This window comes from Sus scrofa, chromosome 1 (assembly GCF_000003025.6).
Source record: "Sus scrofa isolate TJ Tabasco breed Duroc chromosome 1, Sscrofa11.1, whole genome shotgun sequence".
Classification (NCBI taxonomy): Eukaryota; Metazoa; Chordata; class Mammalia; order Artiodactyla; family Suidae; genus Sus; species Sus scrofa.
In genome coordinates, this window is record NC_010443.5 from 260898851 (window position 1) to 260920368 (window position 21518).

The 21518-nt window shown below is 53.7% G+C and overlaps 1 protein-coding gene across 2 annotated transcripts; it reads right to left on the reverse strand.

Annotated features, from left to right (window-relative positions):
• PHF19 (PHD finger protein 19) lies at positions 612-20926 on the reverse strand. Of its 2 annotated transcripts, none has more exons than XM_021068142.1 (15): positions 20562-20926; positions 17987-18186; positions 17421-17502; positions 14512-14607; positions 13924-14024; positions 13308-13456; positions 11335-11430; positions 10536-10604; positions 10245-10365; positions 7776-7843; positions 6336-6497; positions 5764-5851; positions 5011-5096; positions 4075-4170; positions 612-3038 (listed from the first exon to the last, which is right to left on the reverse strand). In XM_021068142.1, exons 1-15 carry the CDS (start codon positions 20611-20613, stop codon positions 2696-2698), a joined length of 1809 nt encoding a protein of 602 aa, XP_020923801.1. In that variant the 5' UTR covers positions 20614-20926; the 3' UTR covers positions 612-2695. The 2 variants fall into 2 exon arrangements, with proteins under 2 accessions (XP_020923801.1, XP_020923809.1); XM_021068150.1 differs by lacking the exon at positions 20562-20926 and adding an exon at positions 18264-18526.

Here is a 21518-nt window from a genome sequence, read left to right on the forward strand (position 1 = left end):
GCCCCTGTCTCTCAGACTGCCCCCCCCCCCGACCTCGTTTAGAGAAGTTTACCTAAGGTGATAGGTAACACATCACCTTTCTATGTGAGAGGGTTCCCTGAACATCCAGGAGCTGAATACAGCAGGGATTCTCTCCTGACATGTGAAGGATTAGGAACTGAAACAAAGGAACCTGACCAAGTGGTGCAGGTTCTGAGCAGGACAGCCGGCCAGGAACGCACTGCAGATTTCTACAGCTGTGTGCCTGTGCCACCACGTCAAGTTTTATATTGCCTCTACTTAGAACCTGACTATAGGAAGATGCTTAAGTTCAGTCCCCATCTTTAACCGCTCTCTGTGGCCCTGAGCTAATGTTTTTTGCCCACACAGGTCAGGTACAGTAGAAGAAAAGTTTCATGTCCTTCCGGCAGTAGGGGTAAGAATGTTGCTGAGAGAATGTGGGTAGGTGGGGGTAGAAGTGGCACAGTAGCTAGCCAGAGAGAGGATGGGCCTGCCATGCTCCTCACCTTCCAGGAAACTGGAGCTAATTCCTCCTCCTGGTACCCAACAACTGATAGTTCACTAGGGGAATGACAGGCAGTTTTTTAGAGGAAGCCTTTTAAAATTGTAAATCAGACACATTAATTATAATTTTAATATAACAAATGTTATTAGAAGCAGCAATTCAAAACGATAAATCTTTTCAAAGGTGCACAGGGTTATGATAAGGTCAGTTGGCAGTAATGCAGCTATTATCAGGTATGAACAAAATGCTGGGGTGTGGTGGGGTCAGGGTGACCTTGCCAGGCCTTATGCAGACCTCCACGTGGGGAAGACACTGTCTTCCTCCTTCTCTTCAAGCCCAGAGCCTCTGAAGCCTGCTTCAACAAGCTGTGCTCATCCTACACTTCCTCAGAAGCCTGGAAAGCAGGCCTGGGAGGTTGCTGTGCTGTTGAGCCAGGCAGGAGGCCACTGGGTGGATCTGATCCCACACCCCAGCTGGGCTGGGGGCTAGCTTCTCAGCTCCCTTCCACTTGGCTCCAGATGGGGGGCTTCAGTGGCAGCAGCTGGGGGGCTGAGAAGGGAGAGAACTGGGCCCAATCAGCTTATCCCTGCCTGGACCATGCTGGGGAGCAGAGGGAAGTGGGGGGGCTGTGTAGAGGAAGTGAGGTCCCAGTTGAAAGGCACTGTTTGAGCTGAGGTTTGAGGCAAGGGGCACCTGAGCTATTTCAGGGACCCCTTGGATGCTCAGAGATGGGGGGGGGGTCAGCCAAATAATGGAGAAAAAAAAAAAAAAAGCTCCAGGCCTGTTCCCACCCCTTGTTCATCCACCTTCACCTTGCAGCTGGCAGCCTCCAGAACCCAGCCAAGCTGGTCCCCATCTGGCACATCCTCCCCTAGTCAAGGCACTTCTTTCCATTTTCAAATCAATTGAATCAGTTTCTAATACCTCTGGAAGCAGCAAAAAATCAGGGGTCTCCTCCCCCTCCCAGTTTTGGTCTTCCTACACATGGGTCTGAGTTTTAATGTCAGTTCTAAGAACTGTTTATACTCCTACTAACAAAGACTTCCCTTTGAGGGGACTGAGTGACTCAAGCCCTTAAAAAAAAAATCCTAACCTGCCCCCAAAAATGATTGTCAGTTTCAGGGCGGGGCAGGGGAATAAGGAAGAGGGTAAGAGTCCCCTGTGCTTCCCTCTAGGGTCAAAGCTGGTTCACGGGCAGGAGCCAGACTTTCACATTTAGTTATAGCACATGGCCCTAGGAGAGGGCCAAAGGAAAACCAGGGGCAGGAGCCAGGCTGGCACTCAAAGGAATGTGGGGTTATGTGTGTGGTGTGTATGCACCTGGAGGTGAAAACACACACCTGGTTGGAAGTTGGTGTGTGTGTTGCTGGGGTCTGGGGGTTGGAGGCAGAGGAGACAGTCTCAGGTGTAGCAGGACAAGCTCCCTTTCATTCTACTTCCTCTCAGCCCTCAGGTTTGCAAGCTCAGGGCCAGCCTCACGTAACAAGGGATGTAGCAGGAGGGGGGAGAACTTTTGTGGATCTCGGAAGCTGACAACCACAGCCTTCGTTTTTAAGTCTTAATAACGGGGCTCTGGTGCTGGTGCCTCCTGATCACTCAGAACCTGAGGTCTCAGAGTCTCTGCCACACCGCCTCCAGAGGCCTCCCACCCTCACCCCCTCTTCCGCAGGGCAGAGGAGGGACAGGAAAATGGGAAATGGGCTCCTCGGGGCCTCCACTTACCCATCTTCACCCAGCCTTTCTTAGATTTCCGGCGTGTGTGGTCCCTGGGATGGGTCAGGTGTGAAGGACATCCAGTGGAGGGTTGGGTGTATAGACACAACACACCCAAAAGGGGAAAGAGAGGTAAAGGGACACACTGGGGACAAGGACTCAGGCCTCAACAGGCCACAGAGCCAGCAGGACACTAAATCAGAGGAACAGGTAACAGTCTGAGGAAGTGTGTGTAGACACCAAGAAGTAGCCAGCGAGACCTCAGACGCAGGCAGAGGGGGGTGAGCCAGAGGTGGCCAAGAGCAGGAGGGGCACAGCCCGGGCCTGGCAGGGAGGCAGGCAGGCGGGGCTTTGGCCAGGCACTTGCAGCTCTGCCCTGCTTCCCTCCCTCACCCCAGCCTGGAGAGAACTAGGGAGCCTGGGGCTTCCACTGTCTCTCCTTTGGTTTCCAGGGTTCCTGGCATCCCCTGGGGCTGGTCAGTAAGGGGTGGTCCCTTCCCACTCCACCAGGTACTGAACCTTGCCCTCAGGCGTGACCCTGCGAGCCAACACCTGGTACTTCTCCCCACAGGCTAACCGCCCAGCCGCGCCAAAATAGTTGGTGATGGATGACTTGAGGTGGGACAAGGATGAGTCATCTTCACTGATGCTCTCGAACGTGTGGCTGTCGATGCCCTCGTCTGGCCGCTCAGGGCCCGAGGCCCCCTCTGCACTGCTGTCCGAGGGGCAGCATCCACCCAGCTCAGCCGCCCGCCGCTTTGCCCGCAGTGGCATGTATGCTTTGGCTGCCAGCTTCCTCTTGCGGCTGCCCACTGTCCGTCTGCATCAGAAGAGGAAGGGGGAGGAAGACAGGAGTGCAATGGGGTTCTCCTCACAAGTCCCTGTCCCTGGCCACAGATTATCTCACTGGATCCTCACAGCAGCCCTGAGGAGGCTCCCGAGGAGAAACCACCAGCTGGGGGGTGGCAGGGCTGGGTGCAGACCTAGGGGTGTCCACCTCCAAAACCATGTTCTCTTTGAGGAGCTTAGCATCCCACAAGTCCAGAGGCGTGGTTCTCTGCCGCTTGAAGCCATGCGGTGCAGAGGCCCTGCCTGCCCTCTCTGCCCCTCACCTGGACTCCTGTGTCACTAGAGGAGTCACAGGCGTGGCAACCTGGAATGGAGACAGATGTGTGTGTCTCCCCACAACCCCACAGGGACAGAAAGAGGCAGAGGAGGAAGAGAAACACACAAGAAGAGGTATGCATTCACAGATGCTTAGAAACAGAGCCAAAGAGAAAGGGAAATGTAGAGGCAACAGCAGAGACACTTAGAGATAGTTGGAGACAAGACCCTTCAGTAGGCATACTTTTCATCCTACTTTTGCCAGGGCCTCAAGTATCCTACAATACAGGTAAAGGAGCCTCCATCTAGAACTTGTCTGTGTGCTTTGTGCCACCATCCTCCCCATGCTGCCTACGACTACTTATTGCCAAGCAGGCTGTACATACCCTTAGCTAGATCCCCCAGGGATTTCTGGCCCCTCTCCCAGACCCTACACTTTGCAGGATGCCCTCTTCCCTCTATCAGGGTCAGAGGACCTATAGCCAAAGGCACAGACATTGCAAAATCATGGCAAGCAGAGGCCAAGAACCTCAGAATGAAATATCTGAAATTGCCCAGCAAGAAACCACATAACCTGCAAGCAGGCAAAGAGGAGTGGCCTGAATGCCCATCCTCCTGTCTGAACCCCCATGACTCAGACAGGAGGGTCCCAGGCTCAGGTTCCAGAGCCCGAGACCCCAGTGAGCCACACATATCATGATGGGCGGCGGAGAGCAGTGATGGAATTTGAGTCCACGGTGTTGGAACCTAACCTGGAGTCATAGGAGAGGCTGGTGGAAGCCGAGCCTGAGGTGCTGGCAGCATCGGTGGAGTCCACATCTGAGAAGAAGGTCTGGCCTGAGCTGGCACTGAGGAGGAGGAGGAGAGCGTGAGCCTGCTGTGGCCCTCAGTGCCCCTTGGGACCCTCCCGGCCATCTCCTGGCCCTTCTGACAGGCATTCTGTGTCCCAGCCAAGGCCACCTTCCCACCACCACAGCTTCAGTGGCTGCCTCCTCCCCTGTCCATTTCCTACCCCTCCAGCCTTCCCCACCCACCCTCCCCTGGCAGTGACGTAATTGGCACTGTGACAGTAACTAGAGGTGAGCAGCATGATCCCAGGCACTGGGCAGCACCTCACAGGCCCAGAGTGCTTTCATTTACAGTATTTTGTTTTTGAGATGTCGTGAGGAAGAAACAAGTGAGGAAGCTCAGAGAGGCTAAAGAATTTTCCTAGTGTTACACAGCGGGCAGTTGGTAAGTAGGAGCTAGAACCCAGGCCTGTCTGTCTGAAACTCTTGTTCCCTTCATGACTATAGGAGAGCACTAAGCAACCATTAGTAATTTTGGAAATAAGTGCAGCCCCTCCCCCACCTCGGGTGTACCAAGCACGAGGCACCATAGCATCTGCCACAGCCTGGGGAGGGTTAGGGAGGGCTCCCTGGAGGAATGTGAGTGATGCAGGTGCTGGGTGAGACTAGGAGTAGCTGGAGAGGCAGGGGCACTGAGTGGGAGCTGTCCCCGTTCTGGGAGCCCTGCAGGCTCACATCAAGGGTGTCAGGCCTAAAGACCCTTCAGGCAGCCTTCTGCTATGCGGACCCTTTTAACTGCAGTGACCCAAAGGGAGCTTCCCCTCCCTCCAAAGGCTGTCTGCTTCACCCCTTCCAGAGCTGGGGCAGTGGTGGTCTCCCCGCAGAGTCCCTCATTGTCACCTTTTTAAACTCTGAATTTCATCCAGCGTGAAGTCAAATATGCTGGCCAGGTGGTGGTTGGTGCTCCAGGCCGAGGTAAAGTCACTCTGTGGACACAGGAAGGGTGGTCAGCCAGCTAGCATCACCTCCACCTCCCACAGCACTTGCCCGCTGAAGGCTGCACAGGCTGCCACTGGGCCAGCCGGCCTTTGTGGGTCAGACTTGTCCCTTTTTTTGGTTCTCACCAGGGAGCCAAGTCCTACTGGTTCTATTCCTGGCTCTGTCTCTAGCCAACTGACCATCCCATTTCTGGGCCTCAGCTGAAAAAAGATGGACCGTAGCCCCTTCTGAGCTTCACTCAGAAGTACCAGGGACCGTGGTGGAATGAAATGCTGGTGTAAAGGTGCCTTCTAAGTGGTCCAGGGAGGCCTGAGGCCCTGCTGACATTACTGCCCACAGCAAGGGCTCAGAGAGAGACACAGGGCTACTAAAGAAAGTGCTCTGGAGCACTGCCCTCCCCGAGCCTCAGTTTTCCCACCTGGACAGCGGGGGCAAGGGTATTACCTGCCCTTTGGGTTCTCGGGAGAACCTGGGGAGACAAAGGAGGGGTCGTGCAGTGCCTGGCCCTTCCTTGTTTAGCCTTAACAGGAACTGGCTCCTTTCAGGGATGCAGGCGAGTCCCCTGGGCCTGGGGACTCAGTTTGCTGCACAGGAATCCCTAATGTGTGCTGGCCCTGCGTGTGAAAGTGGAGAGTGAGAAAACGAGAAACTAACACTGGGGATAGCATCTTCCAGCAAAAACTTTGATCTTTTTCTTCTATAAACTCGCCTTTTCTGCTGCTGGAACTCATGAGGCAACAAACTGTGGAGACAAAAAACGGAGAGGGTGGCCCAGTCAGAACCTGAAGGCCCAGAGGGTGGTCCCGAGGGAGGAGTGGCTGGGGCAAGTGTGGGCTCCCGCACAAGGAGACCCGGGGGGAGGGAGGGACTTTGGGCAGGCGAGAGAGGAGGCGCCTTTCCTGGCTCAGGCATCCAGATGCTCTGCCCTCCTACCCCTATGCCCAGAAAGAGGGGCTGGGCTCAGCCAGGAGTGCTAGGGGCCCTCACACACTCTGATGGCCCCTTCACCTCTCTACCTCAGCCCTGAGCCAGCCGGACTGGGTCCTGTGGTCTGTCTTTCCCTCCAAGCAAGGCCACAGGGGCTGTGCTGGAAGGAGTGGGGACACGGGATCAGATCCCAGCTCAGAGTCCCTCTGGAACTAACCGGCTGGAGGCCCGCCTTGCTCACTTGGATGCCTCCACACAGCTCGTTGTCAGGGGCATGGAGGGGGACCCCAGGCACTGACCCAGGCTTGCTCTTTCCTCTCTTACGCGGCTCCGAGGAGGCACCGTTCTCAGGGGGCACCAGGCCCTTGTCGGGCAGCAGCTTCCCAGGGGGGTTGGGCGGGACACGGATGCGCAGGCGGAAGATGCACTTCTTCTTCTTGATCTCCTTGCCGCAGAGGAACCTGGGGGTGAGCAGGGAGAGGAGAAAGCTCTGGAGCCTGTCCGTCCATCCTCCTGGGGAGGAGAGTCAAGTGTTAAAACTTCCCTCTCTGCCTCCCAGACCCAGAGCTAAAATCCACAGTGGCTCGAAGAGACACTGATGCCTCAAAACCTGTGGGGTCAGGGGCTTCAGGCAGCAGCCAGGAATGTGGCAGGTGGCTCCTCCCTGTCCCTCGTGTGTGTGGTTCCTGCTGCTCCTCTCCCCTTTCTTCTCTGCCTCAGCCAGCCCCGAGGCTGCCTCTTACAGGAAGGCCTCATCTAGCTCTCCAGGGAACACTAGGGGAAACACCGAATTCCTCACCACTATTCTCCACTCGCCCCATGGAGACAGAAAGCACCTCCAGGCACTTCCCTCATCCTTCAACACTGGCTGAGTTGCCAGGAGACCACAGAGGCAACTCAGCCACAGTCCTACCCTCAGGAGACTTCACGGAGAGGGCAGGAGGCCCCACATACTCAAATGTAGGGCTGTGTCTGGGCCCAAACCATGAGAAGATGGAAGAGCAAGTGGCCAATCCTATCTAGAGAGGTTCCATAGAAACAGAGACCGTGTCTCATTCACTGTGTCCTCAGTACCTACACAGGGCTGACACAACTGCCGATCAATAAATAATTGTTGATGGAGCAAACAAAAAAAAAGGAATTGAACAGCATCCTAGGTGAAGAGAATGTGAGCAAAAACACTGAGTGGGAAAGCAAAGGCTTCAGCGTGGCTGACCCTCAGAATAAATAAAGCGGCAGTGGCAGAAGGTGTGGGTAGAGTCTGATCATAAGAGGCCTTGAATGTCGTGCTAAGGAGCCCGGGCATTCTCTGGTGGTAGTGAGGGACCTGCCACCCATGTGTTCCAAGAAGAACTCAGTCGTCTGGATGGGAGGACATGGGCCAGGACAGTTAGGAGGCTGCAGCCCACTTGAGAGAGGGTGAAGTGTTACCTCAGTGCCTGGCCCAGAACCACAGATGGCCAGAGCAGGGGTTGCTCAGAGATCACAGGTGCAGCCCCCTAAGGAGCTGAGCCCAGTACCCACATGTGCCAGGCGGCTGAGTGGTCAGGGAAGTGTCCCAAAGGAGGTAGGTGCTCCCTGGATCTTGAGGGACAGGTAAGATGGATACAGTCAGGGAAGAGAAGGGCAGACGCCCAGGTGGGAGCATGGCTTGAGCAAGGGCTATGAGGTAGGAAGACCCTATACTGAAATCCCACTGCTGGGGGCCCCAAAGCGCTCCCTCCCTTCCCTGAACATACCGGCTTTTGTAACTGTTGAGAGCGTTGAGGAGATGTGGTCCCCGGTCCGTCACAGGGGTGTTGGTGAGCTGCAGGGGAGAAGGCCAGCGGACAGTCAGACCCGGCACGTGGCATCTGAGGAGGCCTCAGCCCCAACCCCTCCCTCTCAATCTCTGATGCTCGGCGTCCTCCAGCTGAGGACCACTGACTTGTTCTATGATCCAGACAAGTCTTCTCACCTCTCTGAGCCCACATCCCCATCTGTAAGTGAGAGGAATAACTCTTGTCCCCAGTGCATTAAGAGCTTTAAAAATGTCTTTGTCCTCGACCCAGTAATGCTACTCCGCAGAACCTATCATAGAGACATAATAAGACACGCGAACAAAGCTTTATGTACAAAAAAGTTCACTGCAGCATTTTTCTAATGATGGGCAAGTACGAAAAATGGGAAAGAAACTACATGCCCAACAGGAAGGAAAAAAGTAAAGATACTACTTATTTATAGTAGTAAATGCAGCCAGGAAAAATAATGACAAAAACCCTTTCAGTAAGTATGATATAACATAAACCAAAAAATGACTTAAATTATACACACTGTGAGTCCGTTTTTTTTTTTTTTTTTTTTTTTTTTTGTCTTTTTGCTATTTCTTTGGGCCGCTCCCGCGGCATATGAGGTTCCCAGGCTAGGGTTGAATCGGAGCTGTAGCCACTGGCCTACGCCAGAGCCACAGCAACGCGGGATCCGACCACAGCTCACGGCAATGCTGGATCCTTAACCCACTGAGCAAGGGCAGGGACCGAACCCGCAACCTCATGGTTCCTAGTCGGATTCGTTAACCACTGCGCCATGACAGGAACTCCTGTTTCTGTTCTGTATATAGATTCATTTGTATTATTTTTTAGATGCCACATGTAATATTACTTTGTCATAATATTACAAAGACATAATTTGTCTTTCTGGCTTATTTGCTTACTATGATATTCTCTAGGTCCATCCAGTTGCTGCAAATGATACTTCATTCTTTTTTATGGCTGTGATACTCCATCGTATATATACACCACACCTTATAAACCAGTCGTCTGTTGACGGGCACTTGGGTTGTTTCTATGTCATGGCTATTGTTAAGTAGTGCTGCTATGAACACTGGGGTGCATTATCTTTTTGAACTAGAGTTTTCGTCTTTTCCAGATACATGCCCAGGAGTGCTGGGCCGTATGATAGATCCCTTTTTAGTTTTTTAAGGAACCTCCATACCATTTCCCATAGTGGCTTCACCAATTTACATTCCGACAAACTTATGGCTACCCAAGGGGAAGGGGAAAGGGATGGCTAAGTGAGGAGTACGGGGTTAACAGATACAAGCTACCAGACAGAAAACAGATGCGCCACAAGGATTTACTGTAAAACACAGGGAACTATATTCAGTATCTTGTAATAACCTATAACGGAAAAGAATATGAAAACATACAACTGAATCACTTTTCTGTAATCTGAAACTAGCAATAACAATATTATAAATCAAATATATTTCAATAAAAGTTTTAAATACTGTATAATCTAAGCCATGTAAAAAGAAAAACGGGAGAATGAAAGGATGTGTATTAGCAGCAGCTGTTTCTGGGCGGTGTGATGCATGAGGGTGGCTGGTTTTAAGGATACTCCCTTATGCTTTCGGTGCTCTGAAATTTTTCTAAAACATGTATGTATAATCAGAAAAAAAATTTAAATACCAACTCTACTTATCTTTTAGGGCTTTATAATATATATGCCTTATAGATTATCAAATGCTATAACTGAAGATGTTATATGAAAAGCTTTTGCAAAGGATAAAGATTATTTTTAAAAAAACTCCATTTCACTAAAGGATTTGGGGCAGTCAGCAGAGAAGATGCCTCACTGGATGCGGTGGAGAGGATTCTGAGGGTGTCATTAGAGAAACGGGGACATGGAAGTGTTTGGGGAGGCCCTGGCAGTGATGAGCACCAACAAGTCAGTCTTCACCTTTGACATTCTGAAAGGGTCAGAACATGACTCCCTGGATCCCAGCTCCCAGAACTGCAGTGAGGACTTCTGCTATTCAGAGTATGACCAGCAGGGGGCAGGCCCACTTCACCTTCCATCCTGGCTAGGTAATCTGGAGTAAGTCACCCATCTCCGCAGAAACCTGATCCAGCCAGACTCGACCCCCAGGCTCCCTGCGGCTGTCAGTGGGGTCCTAGCCCATCCACTGCCAAAACCTGGGTTAGGAAGCCCCTTGCAGGGCACAGGCTCAGATGCCTGGACACACGGTTGCAGCAGCTGAAAGGCCCTGGGTCTTTGTCCTTACTCAGTAGCCTCACAGACAGGTGGTATTCCTCAAGACTTGTGCTCAGAGACCCAGATCCTAGTTCTGCCCTGTGTGACCCTGGGCAAACCTCTCACCTCTGGACCTCAGTAACCCCACTTTGGAACAGACTCCTGCCATTCTGATGCCACATGGTCTTGCATACCTTGCCAAGCTGTAGGAGCTCCCAGTGGTGGTTGACAAAAGCCAGAATCTCCTCAAAGTCAAAGTACTTCTTCTTGCTCTGCACCCCCAGGTTGTAGAGAGCCAGGTGAACCACATCGACCCTGGGCAAGGGGGCAAGGAGGTGGGAGGGCTGGAGCATTCAGGTCCAGGCTGAAGGGCAGGGGTAAGGCTGGGACCTGGTGGCTGGAAGGGACCACCCACAAGGAAGAGGAGAGGGGGGAAGAAGCTGGGAGGGGACAGGAGTGGACCTGGGCCAAGGTCCCCACCTCACCATCGCAGGGGCAGCCTCTCGATGTACTCTGGGCCCTGGTTACACACGGAGCAGAAGAACAGGTAGAACCTGTGGGTGGGTGAAAAGGGGACCGTGGTAGGAGGGGCTCTGACACCCCACCCTGGCCCAACCCCCTCCCCCCACACTTGCTTTCCTAGTCAGCACTGTCCTCATTCCCTTTGGGGAGGGGATAAAGATGGGGCAGAACAGGGACCAAAAACTATTCCCCTACCCCTTTTAACCTCCACCCGAAACCCTTTCCCAAGTATCACTGCCCTGGAGTGTGCCTGAGTTCAGACCAAGCTGAACAAGACTGGGCTGCGAGGGTCATCCTCTTCCCTCTGCCTCAAAGACACACAGATGCACACACACACAAACACACACGTCATCACAAGCCACATGAGACACCAACCAAGACACACACAGTATCTGGCCTCCATTAGTTTAGCCCCACTGGTTAGGAGCCAGATCACCCATTTCCCCTGTGGCTCCACCAACAACCCTGGGCAGAGTCTGTGGCCCTCCCCCTTCCCCAGACACTTGAAGAAACTGGGGCTTAGGGAAGGCAGGGCTCTGTCTAAGGTCCCCCGCAGGTCAATGGTGACTGGGGATGTGGCCCAGCATGTTCCTCTTCTGGGAAGGCCTCCCAACCCTGAGCTGCCTCTGTAGACGGGGACTCGCTATCCCAGCCCCCCACTAGGGTCTAGGGCCTGGCACACAATCCGAAGGAGGTGCTGAGGCTGCTGTTCCCCTACCCCAATGCCCCCTGAAGGCTGTGCCGGACCAGAATATCACCTACCGGTCTCCGAACATCATGGGCTCATTGAGACACTGGGTGCAAGCCTCGTGGAACCACTGCCTGCACCGGTAACACTGCAGCATCCGCAGGTACCATCTGCAGAGCCAGAGGAGCCAGGGTCAGCCAGGCATCAGCCTCAGCAACCTTTCCCAACACAAACTCACCCTCCACGGGGGGAAAGGGATGAGAACTCAGTTACTGAGCACTGGGCTGTGCCAGGGGAGTCCCTGGTAGCAGGCACACAATATATCACTTGGTCTAACCTAATCTGGTCAAAGACGGCCATGTCCCCATTTTATAGGTGAGTCAGAGGTTAAACAGCTTGTTCAAGGTCACTCAGGAAGCAAGTGGTGGATGGTGACTCAAATCCTGGCTTCCCTGACTTCAAAGCCCATGCTCTTCATGCCACACCGGAGCCCCCATCTCTGGACTGCGCCCCAAACACTACCTCCCAAACAGCGCTGACGGGAAAAGGTCTGCCTTGGAGACTTCATGGGAGAATAAAGGCTCCTATAAGCCCCTCACCTGGTGCTGCATCTACCCTATGGCCATTCAACAACCACTCATTGAGTAAATGAAAACCAGAAAGGTATTTTCTTAATGAACAGTCAATGCTTTGTTCACACCTTCTCAGGTGTGGTCCATGGACCACCTGCATCAGAATCACCTGGGGTCAAGGTTAAACTGCAGAAAATTCCTTGATCTGCTCCAGGCCTACTCAATCTGGGGAGCCCCTGGGAGATGCATTTTTAACAATCATCCGAGCAGCTCTGTCCATTAGCATTGAGAACCACTGCCTTAGGGCTGCAAAGTCTCTGTAGCCATTTCTCTACCTGTTATCTCAAAGGCCTCACAATACCCAGAGAAGATGATGGGGGCCAAGCTTATTAACTTATTAATCCCACTTGAGAGAGAAGGTTTTTTTTTTTTTTTTTTTGTCTTTTTGCCATTTCTTGGGCTGTTCCCTCGGCATATGGAGGTTCCCAGGCAAGGGGTCTGTCTAATTGGAGCTGTAGCCTCCGGCCTATGCCAGAGCCACAGTAACACAGGATCCGAGCCGCATCTGCAACCTACACCACAGCTCACGGCAATGCTGGATCCTTAACCCACTGAGCAAGGCCAGGGCTCAAACCCGCAACCTCATGGTTCCTAGTCGGATTTGTTAACCACTGTGCCACAACAGGAACTCCCAAGAGAAAATGTTCTTTAAGTGATCTGCCCAAATTAACCAGCTAGTCTGTAAGCACAGCCTCCAGGCCCCTAGTACTTGTCAGCAGAATTTGGAGCTGAGATTCAGGACTTCAGGGTGTCCTGCAGGCTGAGTTTCATGAGGGCAGAGGTTCCATCTCTCATTTCTGCAGTCCTCCCACAACGTTGGTACAGGTGGCTCAAGGGAGCAGGCTCAACTGTCCGTGGGTATACCGATGCCCAGGCCACAAGGAATCAAAGGCTCCTGTCCTACAGTCAGGTTAAGAATCCCCTCCACAGCATCCCCAAGGTATACCCCCAACCCTGTCTGCACACCTGAGGGTGGAAAGGTTTATCCTTCCGTCCATGCACCAACAGTAACAGTTCACATTTATTAAGTGCTTACCAAGTGCCAGGCATGCGTGAGCCTTTTTGTGAATGATCTAATTTACGCTCCGCTCCCAAATGCCATGTCACGAGAAAACTACGATGAGAACTGAGGCTCAGGGGTAGCATGGCTTTAAGGGGCTGGGAGGATCTGGACATCGGTGCCAGGCTGTTAACCACTCTCCAGTACTTGGTCTCGTCCACAGCGCCCCCAAAATACACCACCACCCCAACCGCCCACAGCGCGCATCTCCATCTCTCATCCGGAGGGAGGTTATGACTCTAGTCCTGGGCCCGCCCCGCAGCCAGCCACGCCCCCGCCACCTGCCCCGCCTCCCTGGGGCCCCGCGCCCCGCCTCCCTCCGGGAGGCTCCGCCCCGTCCCCCCCGCGGCCTTACTCTCCAGGCCCGCCGCAATAGCAGTAGCATTGCTGCTGGTTGGTGCGGTGCGGCGAGTCCCACTCGAGCTCCTCGGGCTGGTAGGACAACACCATCTTCACAGCCTGCAGAGTCCTGGCGATGGCGCCCTTCTTCAGTGCGCCGCCTTTCTGCGGGGAGACAAGGGCCTGGAGTCACCCGCGGGGTCCCGTTGGGCCACACGTGGATCCCTATCAAGGCTATCGAGGTTAATGAAGACCAGGTGGACTTCATTCCATGTAGTCAGAAACGCAGGGAGCCTTTCCACTTCAATCCCAGATCCATCCTCCTCTATCCTCAAGGATCTGCATTTTCAATAGTATTAACAGTGATAAGCACAACAAAAGTAATAATAAAAACCAATATATATTGAGAGGGGGTGCTTATACGGATTTTCTAGCACTATTTGTGCTAGACACCAAACCTGGGCTTGACACCAAACCTGTATCTATTTAACAGCCAGAAAACAGGCTCAGGGTGGCTAAGGAATCTGGCCAAGGACATATGGCTGGCAAGTGGCTCTGTGACCAGGAGTCAGGCCTGAGCCCAGGGAATCTCTGGGCTTCTAGACAGAGGGTCAGAAGGATGGAGGGCTCACCCGCACAGCCAGCGCGAAGATGCAGCGTCGGCAGAACCAAGGAGTGAGCAGGGGCCGGTCAGCACTGCCGGCTATGGGGATGTGGCACTGCTGGTGGTAACCTAGGGCAAAGGAGGTGTGGTGAGTGCCCATGAGGAGGCAGTGGCCCGAGGCCAGTCAGCCCAAAGGCAGGAGGGCTGCAGGAGGTCCTAGGAGCTCGGTGCCTGCCACCTGCCAGGGGCCTGGCTGGTGACACTCACCAAGGCAGCCAAGTTGGTATGCAAGTTAACTGAAAGCCAGCATTGGCCCCGTGGCAGAGCAGCAAAGGTCCAACTTGAGTCTCTGTGCCCATCTTTCCTGTCCATCCACTCCACTTATGGGGGCTCCAAAGTGCATAACTGCTCTCCCTTTCCAGAAGCCCCAGGTCTCCCCCAGAGTCACCTCCCTGGGCCTTCATTCCCAGAGGCTGGCTCCCTGTCACTCTGGAGCTCCAAGAGAAAAAGGAAGCCATCAAAGGCCCTAACCGTGGGGGGCAACGTAAGTCACAAGTCAGCAGGGGATGGAAAGCCACAGGGCGGGACCTTCTGGTGCCCTGCTCGTCACACTTACCCAGGCCACACTTCCCACAGATGAGGATCTCATTCAGAGGCCCTGAGGTCTTCCCCAGGCAAATGTTGCACTTGGGCTCCTCCCCAGGAACTCCGGCTGAAAGAAAGAGGCCCTCTAGGGTCAGGTCAGGGTCACAGGAATTAGGAGTTTTCAAATCACATTCCAGGTGCTGGGCCCACAGCCGCCTATTACCACTCCCCCATTCTAGAGATGGGGAAACTGAGGCCCAGAGAGCTTAAGTCCCTTACTCAGCTAGTCAGTAGGAAAGATGGGAATTCAAACCCACAGCTGTCTGCCATCTAATCATTTATTCATTTGACTATATCATGCTACCTAATTTATCTCCTGGTTAATTTAGCTTGATTTGTTAAAGTTTATGTTAATTGAAAACTTTTGGTTGTGGGGTAATAATAGAATGTTATAATGAAATTCTCTGTTCTTATCAACAATTATGAACTCATGGCCAATCTTGTTTTGACTATATTCCCACCCGTTTCCCCCTCCTGAATTACTGTGAATCAAGCCCCAGATACCCATTCATTTTCTGTAAACATTTCAATATGTATCTCTGAAAGATTAGGACTCTATGTAAAAACACACAAAAAACTACAGGAGTTCCTGCTGCAGCTCAGAGGTTAAGAACCTAACTAGTATCCACAAGGATACAGTTCCATTCCTGGCCTCACTCAGTGGGTTAAGGATCCGGCTTTGCCACAAGCTGCGGCTTAGATCCTGTACTGCTGTGGCTGTGGTGTAAGCCGGCAGCTGCAGCTCCAATTCGACCCCTAGCCTGGGAATGTCAATATGCTGCAGGTGTGGCCCTAAAATGAAAGAGACCAAAAAAAAAAAAAAAAAAAAAAAAGCTACAGCGCCTTTACTGCACCTAAAAAGTAATTTCTTAATATCACAACAAATTCAGTTAATGTTCACATTTCCAGTTGTCTACAAAAGAAAGTCTTAAGTTCATTCAATTGCTTTTAATCTAAAGGCTCCCTCTCCATCCCTCTCTTTTCCTTGCAATTTGCTTTTGTTGAAGAATAAATACATATCTATGGGAGAAAGGTTTCAGTGAATAGAGTAAATACATTTTGATTTTCTGTGTGCTTCTGTCACATTTCCCCCAGCAGATCGAAGGTTCTACAAGGGAAGAAATGGTATCTGTTCATCTCTGCGTCCCCAAGACTTCTTATGGGGAAGGGCACATAACAGGTGTTCAAGACGTGCTTGTTGAATAGTCTCTTGCCTCTTATTCCTGAATATGCTCCTGGGAAGGTGGTACTCACTGTGTGGTGCCCATGCGCTCACACTGGGTGGCCTGGGAGCTGTGGGTTCCTGAGGTGAGCAGCATAGCACCTCCTCGGGGTGCTGGGCCCAGAGTGAGCCTTCTACTCACGGTTGCTAAGGTGAACTCGCTTGCTCACCAGCTGGCTTCCCCTCCTTTAGCTAAGAAGGTACCCCAGGAGAGGAGACCCTCATTGCTTTGGATTTTTTTTTTTTTTTTTTTTTTTTTTTGGTTCTTAAAGCTGCACATGCAACATACGGAAGTTCCTAGGCTAGGAGTTGAATTGGAACTGCAGCTGCCAGCCACAGCCACAGCAATGCCAGATCTGAGCCACGTCTGCGACCTACACCACAGCTCATGGCAACACCGGATCCTTAACCCACTGAGCAAGGCCAGGGATTGAACCCAAAACCACATGGTTCCTAGTCGGATTCGTTAACCACTGCGCCACAACGGGCACTCCCTGCTTTGGATCTTTAAAGATGCATTTTGAGGGAGAGGGGCTTGGAGAAGCAGTCTGCATTAGCCACAACGTCTTGGAGAAAAAGGCAATTTGCAAGCTCTACTAACTGGCCTCTGCTTGGCAGGCTCTTAAAATCACCTATTACGGTAACAAATTCTTCAGAAACTGCTGCTCCCTCAACAGCACTGGGCTTAGCATTTTACAAGGATTATCTCACTTAACCACCCTGTGAGGACCCTACTTTCACAATCTCCTTTTTTTCAGATGAAAACACAGGCTCAGTGAGGTTAGCTCACTTGCTCCAAGACAGGCAGCTAGTATGCGGCAGAGCTAGACTATCTTGGTCCAGGAACCATCTGACCCTAAAATCTGCCTTTCCCCCCACATACCACCATGTCTGTTCTCCTGTTAGAGCATAACTGGCAAAAAGGTCTTTTCTCTCGTGGTGACTCTGATTGGTAGCAGTTTCTTGGAGCTCCATGTTCAAAATATATGAGTATTGTGATTGATTAGTGATGTCTGGCATGGACATGGGAAGGGAGAATGGTGGTAAGAATGCCACCAAACTCCCATCTCTGTAAGACAGTGTCAACTCTCCAAGGGGTGGTATCCAACTCAGCTCCCCTTCAACTCTGAAAACTGTCCCAGCTCCACCTGGGCATGTCTACCATCACCCTGCCTGGTGCATATCTGCTTTTTTTTTTTTTTTTTTTTTGTCTTTTCCCCATGGATAGAGCTACCTCCCTAGTTTTCTTAACATGTTGATATTGTTAAGGAGGACAATGTGCTTAGATGTAAAGGTGACAATTCTGATTGCCTGGGGCTCCTCTGTTCCTAGTGCCAGAGTGATCCAGAGCTTCGGGCAGCATGGAAGCAAACACAGGCCTGGGACCCATCCGAGCTCTCCCAACACCTCCTGAGCCATCTGCCTGCCTCCCTCCTGAGGTCTGAGTATTCAAGGGGGTGACAGATGTCAGAAGTGTGTTTCCACGTAAATGTACAACTGGAAATCCATATGCCTATATAACCTCGGGTGGGCCTGGCACTCCAAGGACACCGCCAGATGCCAGAAATTACAGACAGAAAGAGAGAGGGAAAAAATGGAGGTAGAGGAGAGAGGACCAGGGGTGGGGCAGGGGTGCCTGAAATCATGGGAATACTCACCATGCTGTATGTCCTTCCACAGGACCCAGTACTTGGAATTATCTTCAAAAGTCACAAGGCAGCTCTGCTTTGAACTGCTGACCTGGGGCACAGAGAGGGAGGAGCAGCATGAGACAGTGGCTGGGAAAGAGCCACTGGAACCTGGTCTTCCTCTCCCACTTTTGTTTCCCCCTCCCCAGGGGGGGTGTCCAGAAAGCAGAGCTAGGCTGGGAGGGGAAGGAGGGTGGCAGTTCTGGAGGTAGTGGCCACGGCTCACTGGAGCTCTGCAGTCAGGGACCGGGGGACGGCAGCTCGGTGGGAATGCTTAGGACAGAACAGGCCAGGTGTTCTCTGTGATCCTCTCCAACCTGGTTTTGTTTTGTAGGCACCTGGAGCACTTTTCTAAAGATGCTGGCTCTAAGGATGGCACCTGCTTTTGCAGGCTCCCCCTCCCTCCACTCTCAGCTTTGGAGCAAGAGGGACAAGGTGAGAATTTCCCAGCAGTCTCCCATCTTCCACCACTGGTCTGAGGCCAAGACCAGAGAGATGCTGAGCCTGGAAACTGGGGCCGGGGAGGAAAGGTTTACCCTCTTGATCTTCCGAGATAATACAGTCCATCCGTCCACCGGCACAGCACATACTGGCCCTCTGTCAGCTTGGACATCAGGTCTTTGAAGTTGTTCTTGGCTTTGGCCAAGGCCCCTTTGTTGGGAAGGTGGCTGGTGGCACCATAGGAGTCCCGAGTCCCTGGGTCCACACCTCGATTCTCCATCAGCTTCCACTGACACTACAAGAGAGACAGAAGAGAGTTTTGACTCCTTGCTTCAAGGGAAAGGGAGGGAAGGAAAGAAACATTTATGTAACCTGTGCTCTGTGCCAGATGCTTTTTATCATTTCACTGGATCCGCGTGACCACCCTGTGAAGGAGACATTACTGTTCCCATTTTACAGGTCAGGAAACTGAGGTTTGGCAAAGGGCAGTGGCTAGACGATCAGAGGCAGAGCCACGGTCCATAATCAGATGAACCGATCCTAAGTCTTGCTTTCTTCCCACCTAGAGAACGAACCTTCCAACCAACCACAGAGCAAAACCTCCCTGCCCAGGGGGCCCTGAACCACACTCCCTGGCTTCAGAGTCAGAGGCTTTATCCCTTAAGCAAACACACTTCATGTTCTCTGAGTGGAGGGCCTTCTCCAGGGGAGCAGCGGGAAGTTTTCGGCCCCCTGACCCCTACCCTGAGAGCTGGCCAGAGAAAACCCACCTAGAAAGGAAAACGCCTGGGTGGCTTGTGAACTGGTATAGACTTGGCCATCTGTGTCTTCTGTAATCTCCTTTTCTGTTCTCAATTATGGGATGATTTAATGGAAACCAATTCTGGGACATTTAAACTCACTTATGTTTTTAGTCAGAGGCAAACTGGCTCCAAGCAGCGAAGTCATCGCCATGCCAACCTCTGGGCATCTGTCTCTCACCATCCTACAAAATGGGCTGCTGCCCATTGCTTTCTCTCTTCCTGCTAATGGTACCAATATAGTCCCAAAACCCCCAAGCATCTTAGACTTCGCCAACCAATGAGCGGCCACAGCTGACTACCTTTAAGCACAGTGACTTCTGGCCCCTCTTTTCCATCCTCCTGTCCTGATCTGAGTTTAGGCTTCATCTTGTCTGGGCCAATCATTCATTCAAGAACAGCTTCCTAAGCCTTGTGCTCACTCTCCTATGCCAGGCACCTGGGATGGGGAAAGCGCCACCAGCACCCAGTGCTAACAAGCCACTCTCCGCTTTCCTGCCTCCCCCCAGTCTCTTCCACAGGTTCCTCAGTCCCCACCTTCTTATTCTCCCCTCCAGAAACCTTCTGCGGTTCCCAGTGCCTTCAATGGCATTCAGAGCCCTCCCCAAGGCTCCTTCCTCCCCAGTCTGGGCTCACCTGGCTCCAGGCCCCTCCACACACTCTCCACTAAGCCAAACACAGCCTCCCTCTGTTCCCTGCACCCGCTGCTCTGGTCCCCTCCTTCCCTGCCAAGGTGCTGGACACCTGGTGTTCCAATTACCTGCAGACAGGGAGACTACAGTGTGTTCGTGTGGGTGTGGGTGTATTCCTGTGAGTTTGTGTTTTATGCCTACAGCCTTGTGTCAGTAAGGGTACGACACAGAATACTTGTGTGTGCATGTTAAGAGCCCTGGGGCGAGCTGGGCATTGCCGGGGTCTTCTCTCTCCAGATGGTGGCGCGGCCACGTCCCCTTCTCCCTCCACCCCCCTCGTTCCTCTCTCTTCTTCGGGGCAGAGCGTACAGGCACTGGGCAGGGTGTGCAGTCCAAATCTCTGCCTTCTCCCTGCCACCTGGCTCCCGGGCGCTGCAAGGTCCCTGCCCGCTAGGCCTGGGGCCCGGGCCGCGGCAGGTTCACAAACTGACACTTCCTCCCCCGCCGCGCCGTTGGGAGCAGGCCCGGTCGCCGCGCCCCCGCCTTGGCCGGGCCGGGGCCCTCGGGTGGCGGCCCCCCACCCGCGCCTCCATCCTCCCGGAGCGGGCCCCCGAGGGCTGTGATTGGCTGATTCAAACCCATCTGCAAAGAAATGCCTGTTTGCGGGTTCTCGTCGGCGTCCAGTTCAAATCCGCGGCACCCGGAGCGGGGCCGGGCGGGGGCAGGAAGCGAGGATGATTCATGCGCCGGGGCCTCTCCCAGGGCGGCCGTTGGCTTTTTAAAAAGAGTGCTCGGGAGGAGAAAAAAAAAAAAAAAAACTTGCAGAAGTACCCCCTTCGGGTTCAAGCGCTCTTCTCTTCAGTCGCTCCGACGCCAAGCCTCCCCCATCCCAATCCTGCCGCAGCCTGACTTCGGACGTGAGCAAAATCCCAAACGCTCCCATCGGTCTCCAAACACCCCGCCCCAAAAGAAAAAGTAAAGATTTGGGGCTCGGGAATAGCGATCTGTCACACACACCCTCAAAAAGCTCGGGGACCGGTGAGGGGCTCCAGCCTCCCCGCGCACACTGTTCACCCCCTCCGCCCCAAGCGTGCAGCTCCCCAGAACTCCAACACCCCCACCCCCGGAGTCGTAAGATCCGCCAAGTTCAGGGAGATTTCCAAAAGAGGAATGACTGCAGGGAGAAGAGAGTGTGGCAGGGAGTCCCCCGAGCCGGCCGCCTGCAGCGCTGAACTTACCGCGAGGCTGTGTATCCGCCGGTCCCACTTGGAGTCTGGCCACCAGGCGCATCGGTGGCGGAGGCGGCTGCGCTCGGCCCGCGGCTGCCCGGCCGAGTGTCCGCCCGTGGGGCCGGGGTCGGGGTCTCGGCGGGGGCGGGGCGGGGCGGGGGCGCCGCGGGGAGGGGGGGCGGAGGAGGAGGGAGGGGCCGGGGCGCTCAGGAAGGGGGCCCCCGGGCGCGGGGCGCCATCTTTTTCGCGTTTTCCCGCGAATTATTGACGTCCCGCTTATGTAATTAACGGGGGCCGCGCCGGCCTCGCCATTGGAGCCCGCGGCCGCGGGGCCCCGCAGCGCCGCCCGCTCTCCGGCTCCCGCCCCCGGGCCGCCCCCGCGCCGCGCCCAGGCCCCCGCCCCCGCCCCCGCGGGCGCGCATCCTCCGCCGCCACCGCGCGCCCGGCGCAGAAACGCGGAGCCCGCGCCCTGTCCCGGCCGCCCCGCGGAGGCGCAGACAAGACCCGGGCACACGCGGAGGCACGCACTTGCAGAGGAGACACAACTCTGCGCGCAGGCCACAGGCGTCAGCTGGCACAGACACACAGCAGGGAGGTGCAGACACACGCTCGCTGCGTAGACATAGACATAGAACAACCCAAACGGGATTCGCACAACAGGAGCACACGACATCCACGCACTTGCAGCGTGGACAGTCTGCACACGCGCAACACAGAAACAGATCCACGCGCACACAGTTCAAACACAGGTTCACAGCACATGAGATACACGACGCAACACACAATAAAGAGACAGAGTAAAGACACAAATACACAGGAGAGACGCACCGTGTGCACAGCATGGACACAAAACAGGGCATACACGTAGGGCAAACAGGCATAGAGCCGCAACACAGTCATAAACACAGGCACACAAAGAAACTGTACACCAATCACAAAGTGCACACAAACGCAATGCACAAAAAC

Excerpts from the sequence above, each read along its gene's own strand:
- PHF19 (XM_021068142.1), bottom strand. The coding sequence starts at position 20,613 with ATGCGCCTGGTGGCCAGACTCCAAGTGGGACCGGCGGATACACAGCCT. Across the intron at positions 17,503-17,986 it reads TATCTCGGAAGATCAAGAGG|GTCAGCAGTTCAAAGCAGAG; the intron begins GTAAACCTTTCC and ends TCTGTGCCCCAG. Across the intron at positions 13,457-13,923 it reads TCTTCGCGCTGGCTGTGCGG|AAAGGCGGCGCACTGAAGAA; the intron begins GTGAGCCCTCCA and ends GTCTCCCCGCAG.